Below are 13,047 nucleotides of genomic sequence, written 5' to 3'. Positions count from 1 at the left end.
AGAGAACGTCAACTCACGCTCATCTGAAATTATTTTTCAACATAATAACAAATTTAGCCCTTAACATTTACCACTTCTATCACTTTGGTCCTAATTCTTTTTCTAAATCACCATAACTCTCAACTTGCAAAATTTAGTCAAATTACTTTTTATTGGATGAAAAAGTTGGTTAAATTATTAAAATTTTAAAAGCTTTGATGTGATATATTTCATAAAGGTTCAACAAAATAAAAAATTTACCAACATTAACGATGTATACGTATGCTACTATGTTAGTGCTGTTAAAATTTTAATAGTTTAGTCAATTTTCTGTCAAAAAAAACTAATTTAACTAAAATTTGAATGTTAAAAGCCAAAGTGATCCAAAGAAAACAAATTATGACCAAATTAATCAAATGAATAAACGTTAAGGGTTAAAATTGTCATTATACTTTTTTTCCTTAACTTAAAAGGGAAGTTACTTTTAAATTTAGATTTTTATTTTACTTTTTGAATATAACTTAAAATTTTATTATAGTTATTTGAATGTAATATTATAATTGCGATTATATCTTCTTCTTTTTTAACACAATGTCTAGAGACGAGCTACTCATAGCCCCTCCTCAACCCATGAATAGAAAGATAATACGTTGAAACGCACGAATCGAACCCATATCCTCCTGCATTTATAGCAATGCCCATGCCAATCGAGCTAACAGTCAATCGAGATTTTGACAATATTTTTAATTATATTTGTAAGTGTAACTTAAAATATATATTTAGTAGCTAAAATAATTTTTATCTCCAATTGTTTTCAGGGCATAAATACAATTATAAATAAAAATAATTTGATTAATTTAAACCCGATTTCAATCATTATAAAAAGCATAATTAAATTGAAATTGGAATATTTTCAAGAGTAAATAAAATAAATCATTGGAAAAACTTAAATTTGTATTTATGATATATAATTAAAATTAATGGAATAATTATTCCTTTTCCTAACAAATTGTCCAGCGCAGTAGTTGTCCAATAAATTTGAATTGGTACCTAATAATTGAATAATTTTGAAATAATTTGGAATTATTTTTCTGACACTTGCCTTTGCCTACACAACTTCACCATCCATAACCATAAAATAAAGTTCTAATTATGCCACAGATCCCTATACTTCAATTAAATTTGAGATATAATCCCTATATTTTTTTTATACAACGCTTAGAACTACCCATAATCTCTTCTTAAACCTTAAATAGAACAATAAACCTATCATATTAAATATCAACTCTGTCCAGATTTATTCTGATATAGGTCCAAATATATTCCAATTTTTCGATTGTACTCGGTACTAAGCTAATTTTAGCTATTCCAATCACATATTTCAATGGAATAAAGCAACATTTAGTCACTGAATTTGATAACTCTTTCCAATTTAGTCTTGAAACTTGCTAATTTTTTTTCGATTTGGTCTCTGAACTTAGATTCCATTAAAGTGTAACCTTATAACACTTTGGAATTGCATCATATCATCACCTGGAATTTTAAAATATATAATCTAAAAGAATAAAAATAAAAATTGTAAAAAATTATAATTTTTTAAAAAAAATGTTTCAAGTGATAATGTGATACGATCTTAAAGTGTCATGTTATCATACATTAATGAAATGAAAATTCAAGGACCAAATTGAGAAAATATTCCAAGTTTCAAGACTAATATGCACGAAAAATGTTCAGAAATCTAGGTGAAATAAGTTTCTAAGTTGAAGGAGTAAATGTTAGTTTATCCCTATTTCAGCATAGCCTTCATAAATCTAGTGGGATCCGCGCGTGTCTTCACAATAAATGGTAAGCAAGTGAAGATTCAAAATCCATACAGTCACAACAGTACTTCCAAAATATTGTAAGAAAAATTAAATGACAAAAAAAGAAACAGTAGCTATTGCTAACATCAAATCGCCGATCATCAAATTAGTTATCTCTCTAAGCTAAAAAAAAAAACATGAGAAACCCTACGAAGAAAGACAACGTTGGAACCAAGACGACGCCGTGTTGCAGCAAAGTAGGGTTGAAAAGAGGGCCATGGACGCCGGAAGAAGACGAGTTACTATCTAATTACATCAACAAAGAAGGAGAAGGACGGTGGCGGACTTTACCTAAACGGGCTGGTCTTCTCCGATGCGGAAAAAGTTGTCGTCTAAGATGGATGAATTATCTCCGACCTTCTGTTAAACGTGGCCAGATTGCTCCCGATGAAGAAGATCTCATCCTCCGCCTTCACCGCCTTTTAGGCAATCGGTAACTTTTTCCTCTCTTTTTTTTCAATGAATTTCATTTTAGGGTTTTGGATTAGATTTCTGGATATCTCAAGATAAACTGTCTAACTTAATTCGACTTCGAATTTAGTTAGATTCAATGCAGAAACCTCGAATCTTGTACAAAAAAGTTGTAGGTCTAGGGTTTCAGTGTTTTAGGGTTCTTAATGGATTCATTTTGTAATCATTTTTTGCATACGGTTTCTATATATATATACATGTGTGTGTGTGTGTGTGTATGCAACATGAATGAATGAATTTGCTGGGTTTTTTTTATGTAGGTGGTCACTAATAGCTGGAAGAATACCAGGGCGTACAGATAACGAAATAAAGAACTACTGGAACACTCACCTGAGTAAGAAATTGATTAGTCAAGGGATTGATCCTCGAACGCACAAGCCTTTAAACCCTCAACAACTCTCACCATCACCACCAACACTCAAACCTTCACCTTCTTCATCATCATCCATGGCGAAACCAAACAATCCTCCTTCCCCTCTTCCTGTTCATGTCGTCAACGCTAACAAGCAAAATGATTATTATGATGGGAGCAATGAAGATCATCAAGGGATGATCATGAACAATGACCATTATCAGCAACAACAAGATCATGAGGATGATGTGTTCTCTTCTTTTCTGAATTCATTGATAAATGAAGATGATGATGCATTGGTTTCGAATTTGGGACTCTCACAAGGATGGGAATCTACTCCCTTCGATCAACCAAAATGACCCAATAGAGGGTTTGACGATGAATGTTATTTATATAGTTTTTTTCAAAGTGTGTTGATTGTATGTTTTAATCATGTTGTTGCCAAACTTAATTCATCAAACCTAATGGTTTTTTTTATGTTGTGTTTGAAAGAAACATATGAATGTCTTGTTTTAATCAAAGACAGATATATTTGTGGAACACTACTTTGATATATAAACTTGTGTTTGGATGCATTTTCTTAATCAAATTTGAGTTTATATTTAATGTACTGATAGTGTATAATTCAATTAAATATCAAATAATGATAATGCCATTGAAAATGAAGTCGATTGAATTTTCTTTTAAATTTTTTTGAAAAACTGTCTATCATCTAATCGTATAAAAATACACTATTAACACATTGAAGTATAAACTTTTAAAAACCATTACATACTTATTTAGTAATGGATTTGAAATTCAAGGAGGAATTCATGAACTTGCGAAATTTTTATTTTTATTTTATAATTTTTAAATATATAGTTATTCATAATATATGAATTTCACCCAAATGCTAATTTGATCAAATCCCTTTCATTTGCTAACCTTAACTCTAATACATATTTTTAGACATTTTGTTATTTAGATTTTAGGGATTAATGGGTGTTTTACTTGGATTATGAAGAGCTTTTCAAGTATTAGAATTAAAAAAGGAGCCATTTTACACTCAAATATTTGAAATAATTAAGTATTTTAACAATTAATTAAATTTATTAAAATGACATCACATAATTTATTGACAGTGTAAAATTTATACATTAAATATGTATTCTTTGGACTAAATTTATATATATAGTGAGAGTTGATCTTTTAATATATATTTTAACTTTCCTTCCATAATTGAAACCCTAAACCTTAATTTTTAAAATAATTAAATTATTATCATATAGTTTCTCTTTTACAACAATCAATCCAAATCCAAATTTTCTAACACATTGTTGAGTAACAATGAAAACAAAGACAGCAAGCAAAGGACTAAATTAAAACAGCAAGCAAAGCAAAAGGGTTGATAAACAAAGGTAAATATGAGTAAATTACTTCAAAAAATAAACCCTAATTGTAGGTCTACTTTACTCTCAAAATTAAACTACCAGTCCTTTTAATTGGTAGCTGGTTCATTTTGTGCTACCTAATTTTTCATAGCTTCTACGTACCCGTTCTTCCATGCAAAAATAGGTTTTTAAAATCGCCTAACGGTCAACCCTATATCTACGTAAAATAAAGTTTTTTTTTAGAAATAATAACTAGTAATTAAATTAAAGTATAATTTATCGATTGAGTCTTAACTTGACTGGCATGGGCATTATTGGTAATGCAAGAGAATGTAGGTTTGAGTGCGCTGAATCGTATTTACTTTCTATTTATGGGTTGGATGGGGCTATAGATAGTTCTAACCATTGCGCCAAAAAGAGCTGATATGATCATATTGTTCAAAAAAATTAAAGTGTAATATTTTAGATTAATAATAGTTTCGTAACAAATCAATTGGGCACCAACTCGGTTAGGGAAATTTTATTTTACTCACAATTTAGTTTTTTTTTTATTTCACATGTTATTATTAATTAGTTTCAAACCGTAAGTTTCATTATTTATTTTATGATATTTTTAAACTAACAATTGCGTTCTAAGTACATAAGTTTCATTCATAGACATACGCATGTGATAAAATTTCTAATGTATATATATATTTTCTCAACAATTTCTAGTATATATATATAATTGTGTCGGATGTATTTTCATGCATTAATGATTATTTCTCAAAATTATGGATATGAAATTCACGAAGGAGTTTATAAATTCGACAAATTTATCCTTTTTAAATATATAATTATTCATAATGTCTGCATTTTATTCTTACAATTTATTTATAAATGAAATCTAAATCTAGAATTTCAAATTCATGTTCCCAAATACAACATGAGTTAATTGATCGAAACCCTTTCATTTGTTAATCTTAGCTAATACATATATTTAGGCATTTTGTTAACTAGTAATTATATATACATTTGAAGAACATGTGAAGGCAATGGATTTTTGGGGATTAATGGTTGTTTTGCTTAGTTTATGAAGAGTTTTTCAAGTATTAAAAGTAAGCCACTTTTAACACTATATCATTTTTTTTTGGTGAATGATAAGAGGGAAGTAAAACTCTAACAACAACGCGACTAGCACGACTCAAATCCATACCATACCTGCGGCAATGAACACCCCAACCAAATGAAAGTAATATAATAAGCATGTTTAATGAAATTTTGTTTTGTAATATATATTTTAACTTTCCGTCAATAATTCATAAAAGTATAAAGAGGAGAATTATTGTTCTTTTTCCATTTTTATGTTAAAATTTATGATTCGGTTTAGTAAAGTTGAGTCTTTAAAAAGGTTAAAAAAAATTAAATTATTATCCTATAGTTTATCTACATTAAGATAAACCTTAAATTCTAACCTAAATGGACCGATCGAATAGGTTAGACCTGCGAACCAGTTGTCTGATCAGTTCGACTTCTTCTAATTCTAAAAACCTTGCAAATTACATAATTACTTTAAAATGGAAAATTTTTCATTTAAGCCTTTTGTAATTTATAAAATTTTAAATAGGAATGGTAAAATTGTACTTTGCCCCCTCAAAAATGATAAAGATATAGGCTATTAAAATATTAAAATAACAAAATTATATTTTTACTATCATAAAAAATATATAATTTAATTTCGCCCCAAAATTTTTTTTTTTTGACTTTACACATGCCCCTTAAGTCGTATTTTGAATCCGCCACTAATTTAAATAAAGGTAAATATTTTTTAATTACTTGAAAAATAAAAATGAAAATCTTAATTTTAGGTCTACTTTAGGCTCAAAATTAAACTACCAGTCTTTCCAATTGGTAGCTGGCTTCATCTTGTGCTTACCTAAATTTTTTGTAGTTTCTACGTACCACCTGTTCTTCCATGCAAAACACAATTTTCTAAACTGCCTAACGGTCAACCGTTTTATCTACGTAAAATAAAGTTTTTCTATTTTAGAAATATATTATTAGTAATTAAATTAGAGTAGAATTTTTAGGTAAATAATAATGTTACTTATGTTAATAGGTAATGGCATATTGTTGGTTAAGGGCAGAGATACCGAGTCTTTAAACACTTAAATTCGAGTTTTATTATGCATAATTGTAATGTGTGGATTCAAGAAGAGGGACCAAAATTTAATTACAAACTTTTTAGAAGTCGAAATCATATATTAATTTATAGTTTTATTATTTTAAAGGTGACTAAACAAGCAATTTTTCATTTGGGGCTCCCTTAAATTCACCGCTGAGTGGATCTCAAGCTGTCACGCATGGGTTTTTTTTCTCGATTTTCTTCATCTATTGTGTTTTATACTTGTTTGATTCTATGTTATAATTGTTCGTATAAATATTTATACTTATAGTATACTTGTGAATGTACCATATTTTAAAGCCAAATACAAGCTAAGTTGTTGAAATAGGTATTATAGGTAATTGTTCATAAACAACATAATAAATTTGATGAATTAATTTGTTGATAGGATAGGTATATATACCTTTTAACCTTATGAAATCATGATTATAGTACATTTTTAATGTATTATTTTAATGTTAATTAGGACCATAAATGAACTGACTTAAATAAATTTATAGTAAAAATTTAAAATAATATTTGCATTCGTTTATTTAAACTTTTGTGTGTTTATATTGATTCGTTTAAGTTAAATGAGCCTATTCCTAAATATTAAACAAACAGGTTCTTGAACATATAACTAAGCATATTCACAAACAATATTCATGAATAATAAGATATAAATAAACTTATTATTCGTTTAATAAATGAGCCTCAAAATCTTATTCGTTTTATTTATTTAAGATAAGCTAATAAAATCCAAACTAGTTTTGTCTATTTACTATTATAGGAATTGAGTTAGGAGGCAATTTTAGGTTGACTATTCAATATTTTCATTATGAGATAGAGATTTTAAATTCTTCAATCTTCATAGAATAAAAATAAATAAAATTTATTTTTAATAAAGAATATAATATAAAACAATTTTATTGTCAGAAGGGTTCTTTTATTAATAAAATAAAAAATTTAATATTTAAAGATTATTTAAAAACTATTTTCTTTGCACTTTAACTTATGAATTTTTCAATTTTCCAAAACATTGATGAATATAATGAAGAATTTTTTAATTTTTTTACATATTTGTATGTTAATTTTATTTTGAAAAATATTTTTATTTTCTCATATCAAACACATAATATTGTTTAAATTTAAATTATTAATTTATTTCAATTAAAATATTGTACTTGGTATTTATATTACACATGGGAAACTTTCCACGCTATGAGAGGGTTGGTCAACACACGCAAAAAAGTATTTACATAACTAGGGCCGAAATTAGAATATTTTTGTGGGAACGGAATTAAGTTGTATATTTTTATTATAGTAAAAATATATTTTTATTATTTTAATAGCCTATATCTTTATAATTTTTAAAAGATTAAATTAACTTTTTATCATTTTAGGGGTCAAAGTGCAATTTTATCATTACTAATTTAAAATTTTATAAATTATAAAAAGGAAAATTTTCATTTTAAACGGGTCAAGCTATCTACAAAAGTTCTGATATTTGAAAATGTTTGGACAAAAATATTAAGCCTAAAAAAATAGACTTGAACAAAAATTAAATGTTTAAAGTATGAGTCGAGCCCAGATTCCAACATTCAAGGCCTAAGCTTAACCTATTTCGATCTATTTTACTTATGTAATATAATGTATCTAACACTACCCAAACATTAAAAAAAAATTGTTATCTATATGTTTAAATTTTTAATACAAGCTTATAAAAAAAATTAAAAATAACACAAGCATGGACGAACTTGAACAAGTATAAAATGTTTTAATGTCATACATAGGTCTAGTCCAAATTCGATTCGGCTCGACCATAAACACCTCTAAGTCACGGGAGTAAAATTATTTTCCGAAATTATATTTAAAATGACATTCACTATGATTAAAATAATTTAATAAATTCGAATTCAAATAATTTTAACACTAACAATAAAAACTATACGTGAAAGTATAAATTAAAACATACACAATTTCATAAAATGTTTATAAATTACAATATTACAAATTAATTTCTACTATATAATGAGTAAATAATCATCAATTTCATACTTTTAATCTCATTATATAATGTAAAATATATATAATAAATCTCCCACGAAGAAAATCGAAATTAGTGTAACAATAATAATTACTTTTAATTAATATCTCAAATTAATGTTTTTTATAATTATTTTGATCTTTTTCCAACATTTTGAAGTTCTTTTACATTTATTTGTGCCAAGAAAAACAAAGTCAAAATTCACCATTTTTCAACAAAATCATCAAGCACAATATTATGAACGACCAAATATATATATAAATGGAAAAAAAAAATAAAGAACAAGACTAACCTGGAAAAAAAAACCTTGTTTAGCGGTTTGATCCGGCTCTGAATGCATTGACATGTATTTTTGAAAAATATAAAATATTATAAACTTAAAAATATAAAGAAAAAAAGAGAGTACATAAGAAAGGAAGAAGAACTTTTTGGGGAGTGTTTAATGTATCAGCAAAATAATAGTAATGATGATAATAGAAAGGGTTTTAAGGGTGCAATAACCTGCAACTTAAGGACACGTGTAGGTTATATGTTGGATGATGGAAGTATTTTTATAGGCTAATGGGAGAATAAAATGGGGGGATTGAATGGTAGATTTTGAGATTGTTACCGGCTATAGCAGGTTATAAGGTGCAGTCAATGATTTGGACTAACCAAACATTCTAACTGGTGAAATGAAGAGTCAGAAAAATATCGGACTGACCAACTTTTCTAAGTTAGTTTGGCTTTGGGTTAATTTCACTATAAGTCCCTAAAGTATGAGTTGAGATTTGAATTGGTTCTTGAATCTTGAAATGTTCTGATTGAATCTTAAAACTAAAATATCGTTCCAATCAGGCTTTTTTGGTCAGTCTAGCCGTCAAATTTGGTGCTAAATGCAGTGCTATTGGAACCGGATCAAGAACCGACCAATATACTAGTTCAGATAAAGGGATAAATAGGCCTAGAGCGAACCGATAAAAAATAGAACTCAAGACAAAAAATTGACGATTGAACCGTTTTATAAATCTTTAACAATTTTTAATTGTTTGTTTAATTATTGTTGGACCAGGAACAAATGATCTAACCGATTCAACCTTTGACTCGATTTTTAAAACATTAGCTAAATGTTAGCTTTTATTTTACTTGTTTAAAAGAATTACTGAATTATATGTGTTTAAAATAGAAGGAACCACCGCGGATCCGAACTGATATTTAACATTAAATTTGATAGTTTGATTGATGAAATGACCTAATTGAAATGATAATTTAGTTTGATGATTCAGTTATTTGTTTTAAAAGTTTAAGGATCAATTTAAAAATTTAGCCATAATTTAAGGATCTTTAGTGCTATTAAGTATTAACCCTTTTAGACGCATAACAAATCTACCATTTGGAGAAATATCCACTTTTCCTTTCACGGGGCTGATAGTTCGTTGGAGTTAGATCTGCACGCTGTCGTTTTGATTCATGTTGAAAATTTGTTAAGATTTTCAAGTTCCGTTCTATCATTTTATTTTTTCTAGTTTATAGTTACCGCTTTTGAAAAAAAGTAGGATTCATCCGTTACATCGGGAATCGATCGAGATAGTAGTCCGAAATTGTTATGAACCGACGATTGAACCGATTAAATTGGGCTAAAAGAATTTGTTGAATCAGTTTTTATTTTATTTTATGATTTTTTAATAATTTATTCAATTGAATTGGACAAATCAATTAAATCGAAAATTATTGATCTAATCGGTTCAACTAACAACCTGATTTCAGAAACCTTGATAATAAAAGTTAAATCAGAAAAACATGATTTATGCAATAAGATCTCGACAACAAATGATGCCAAAATATAAAATATATTTTTATTATTATTCTAGAAAGGAGAATTATGCATAATCGAATTATATTTTGTAAATGATATTATGGCACATGATTGATAAACTATCAAACAAGTTTAAAATTCTTAAATATAAATATAGTATTTTTTATAACAGATAAAATTATATTATGGAATTAATAAATTCAAGATCAATTTGATTTTAAATTGAGTTAATTTGTGTTTTAACCTTTTCTAGATTATTTGGTTGCGATCATTTTGGATTTTAATCACATTTAGATTATTTCGAGTTTAAGTGTTTTTGGTTTAGGATCATTTTAAGTTCAAATCGTTTGAATTTTTTGAGTTAAGATATTTGAGTTCGGATAATTGTAAGTTTGAATTAGATAAATTTTACAAATTTAGTTGGGTCAAGTCCGAGTTAATTGGGTTTAACTTTCGAGTTTAGATCAAATTTTATGGATCTAGGTGACGTCATAAAATTCACTTAATTGTGTACTTTTAATGAATCAAATATAAATTCCTAAATTTATTAACTAAAATAAAAATATTTAAATCTATGATATTTAAAATAACAAAAAAAAAATCGAATTGAATCCAATAATGCAATTTTTTTCTAACTATGCATTATCATCCTTCATCAAATCCAATCTAGGGGTGTAATTGAGTTGAGCAGAACTCGAATATTGCCAAGTTCAAGTTAGAGCTCAACTCGAAATTCAAAACTTGATATTCAACTTAAACTTAATTGAACATCTATTATTAAGTCTAAACTTAGCTCGAGATACAATTGAACTACTCAAGCTCAATTAAATTTGTTTATCAATTGCTAATTGAGTCTTAGCTCAGCTGGTATCGGTGTTGTCGCCAGTGCAGGAAGATTTAAGGGTTGGGGAGGGGCTATAGATAGTTCTAGGCATTGTATTAAAAAATAAAAATTAAGAATCGTGATGTTACACTCATATGAAAGGAAGTAAATGAAAAAAAAAAGTGTTTATCAATTTTTCTACTCAAGCTCGACTAAGCTTGCATGTATTCAAGCTCAAACTTAAATTCAACTCGATAATTAAATATTAATACAAAAATATTTAAAATATATGATAAAATAAAAATTTGATAAAACTCACAAACTGTTCGAAATAAATATTACTAAACTTGAATTCGAGTTAATGAATAGCTCGAGCTGCTGTAGCTTAATAATTACTAAATCGATTTTTTTTCCGTAATCCAATCCATTTTTAATCAAAGCTTTTAATAAAGTATCCAAAGAAAAAATAGCCGTTAAGCAAGTGTATAAACAAAGTAGGCCATCACAAATAAACAAAGTAGGCCATCACAAACGGTCACTTAATACACAATTTTAATGTTACAAAAATTATCCGTTATTCCGCCATGGCTGCTTCCTTATATAATCTTCATCATCCAAATCCGACCCATCATTCAAAATCATCAAAATTCAATCAGATCACAACAATGGGTATTCACTTGAACACAATCCCGCAATCCACAATCACAAAATCCCATTACCACACCCACAAAATCTTCCTCTTTTGCAATTACATCCTCCTTTCCGCCGCTTCCAGCTGCATCTTCCTAACCCTCGCCCTCCGCCTCTGTCCTTCCCTCTCCGGCCTCTTCTTAATCCTCCTCCACGTCATAACCATCGCCGGAGCAATCTCCGGTTGCGCAGCTGCTTCTTCGGGTACAAACGGATGGTACGCCACACACATGGTGGCAACGGTGCTGACGGCCATATTTCAAGGGTCAGTTTCAGTGCTGATATTCACTAAGACAAGTGATTTTATGGGGTATTTGAGATCTTACGTAAGGGAAGAAGATGGTGAGGTGATATTGAAACTGGCTGGTGGGTTGTGTGCGGTGATTTTTGTGCTTGAATGGGTGGTGATGACATTGGCTTTTTTCTTGAAGTATTATGATTATGTGGAAGGTGGTGATGAGAATGGGGTTTGTATGAAGAGTAGTGCTAAAGTGTATCAAGATGAGGATCTGAAGGATTGGCCATGGCCTTTTCAAGTTTAAAATTTATGTATAATAGAACAAATGTGTGTATGTATATCTCTATATGGCTTATATATAGATATGGGTTGGGATTTGAGGGAGATGATGAGGGTTTTGGGTTTGTGGCCATGGAAGCTCAAACTTGTGTTATTTTTTAAATTCAATTATTATTTAATTGTTTCACTTTGTTTTCTTTCTTGGGATTCCTAGCTGAGATTTGAGATGCTAATTATTTTTTATTTAGTTTTTATGTGATTACGGCTCAAAAGTTCGCTCGAAACTTGAAATATTTTAACAAGAATATTAAGATTAAAAATTGAGATTCGAAAAAAAATTTCATTTAAAATATGATTTGAGCTAGGATTCAAGCATTTAAAGTCGAAGCTTGACCTTTTCCGTTTTCAAATTTTGTACTATATTATTCTTTATATATGAAATATTTCTAACACATAAAAATGAAATTTATAGTAATAAATAATACTATAATGCAAATATATTTAAAAGATTTAATATTTTTTAAATAATGAAAGAATATTTCACTTGCATTCAAGGTATCAAGTAAAGTTGACCAAGCTTACAATTTAAATATTTTGATATTCATCGATAAGTATTGAGTGCAATGATAAAATGCATTTTACTTGAAAGAGATTACTTAAGCTTGAATTTAAGAACAACATTATTGATAGAGATAGTCACAAATCCTGAACATAAAAAAGACCAATATATATATATTTCACCATTTCCCAAATAACAAACAAAACCTAATTTCAAAGGTACTACTCCCTTCTTTTTAAAGTATATATCTTTTTAAATTTGTTTTACGATGTTCTGTTCAAAGTTAATAATTATTCCCCAAACGGTATTATTTCTAAATTTTAAATTTTAATTGATTCTCTCTCGACTAGTTCCCCAACATTACTTTAAAAACTTGCATGCAATATTACTTCTAAAATTTGACTTACCGCTAAACCCATCACCCAACACTTAAGGTGAG

At 28.0% G+C, this 13,047-nt stretch overlaps 2 protein-coding genes and 1 long non-coding RNA gene across 3 annotated transcripts; 2 read left to right on the top strand and 1 right to left on the bottom strand.

The window, feature by feature from the left end:
• Window positions 1-1,811: 1,811 nt before the first annotated feature.
• On the bottom strand, window positions 1,812-8,725 carry LOC105761554 (uncharacterized). The gene is made up of 2 exons (XR_001123736.2): window positions 8,517-8,725; window positions 1,812-2,811 (listed from the first exon to the last, which is right to left on the bottom strand). It is a non-coding gene; the product is annotated as an uncharacterized LOC105761554 (long non-coding RNA).
• On the top strand, window positions 1,979-3,239 carry LOC105761552 (transcription repressor MYB5). The gene is made up of 2 exons (XM_012579394.2): window positions 1,979-2,274; window positions 2,573-3,239. Exons 1-2 carry the CDS (start codon window positions 1,979-1,981, stop codon window positions 3,021-3,023), a joined length of 747 nt encoding a protein of 248 aa, XP_012434848.1. The 3' UTR covers window positions 3,024-3,239.
• Window positions 8,726-11,411: 2,686 nt separating the features above from the next.
• On the top strand, window positions 11,412-12,246 carry LOC105761553 (hypothetical protein). Its single transcript, XM_012579396.2, has one exon. It carries the CDS (start codon window positions 11,427-11,429, stop codon window positions 12,072-12,074), a length of 648 nt encoding a protein of 215 aa, XP_012434850.1. The 5' UTR covers window positions 11,412-11,426; the 3' UTR covers window positions 12,075-12,246.
• Window positions 12,247-13,047: the final 801 nt, after the last annotated feature.

Source organism: Gossypium raimondii, chromosome 11 (assembly GCF_025698545.1).
Source record: "Gossypium raimondii isolate GPD5lz chromosome 11, ASM2569854v1, whole genome shotgun sequence".
In the NCBI taxonomy this organism is placed as follows: domain Eukaryota; kingdom Viridiplantae; phylum Streptophyta; class Magnoliopsida; order Malvales; family Malvaceae; genus Gossypium; species Gossypium raimondii.
This window is presented reverse-complemented; position numbering and strand designations above follow the sequence as displayed.

Coding starts and splice junctions, on each gene's coding strand:
- LOC105761553 (XM_012579396.2), top strand. CDS start 11,427: ATGGCTGCTTCCTTATATAATCTTCATCATCCAAATCCGACCCATCAT.
- LOC105761552 (XM_012579394.2), top strand. CDS start 1,979: ATGAGAAACCCTACGAAGAAAGACAACGTTGGAACCAAGACGACGCCG. Junction 2,275..2,572: donor CACCGCCTTTTAGGCAATCG/GTAACTTTTTCC, acceptor TTTTTTATGTAG/GTGGTCACTAATAGCTGGAA.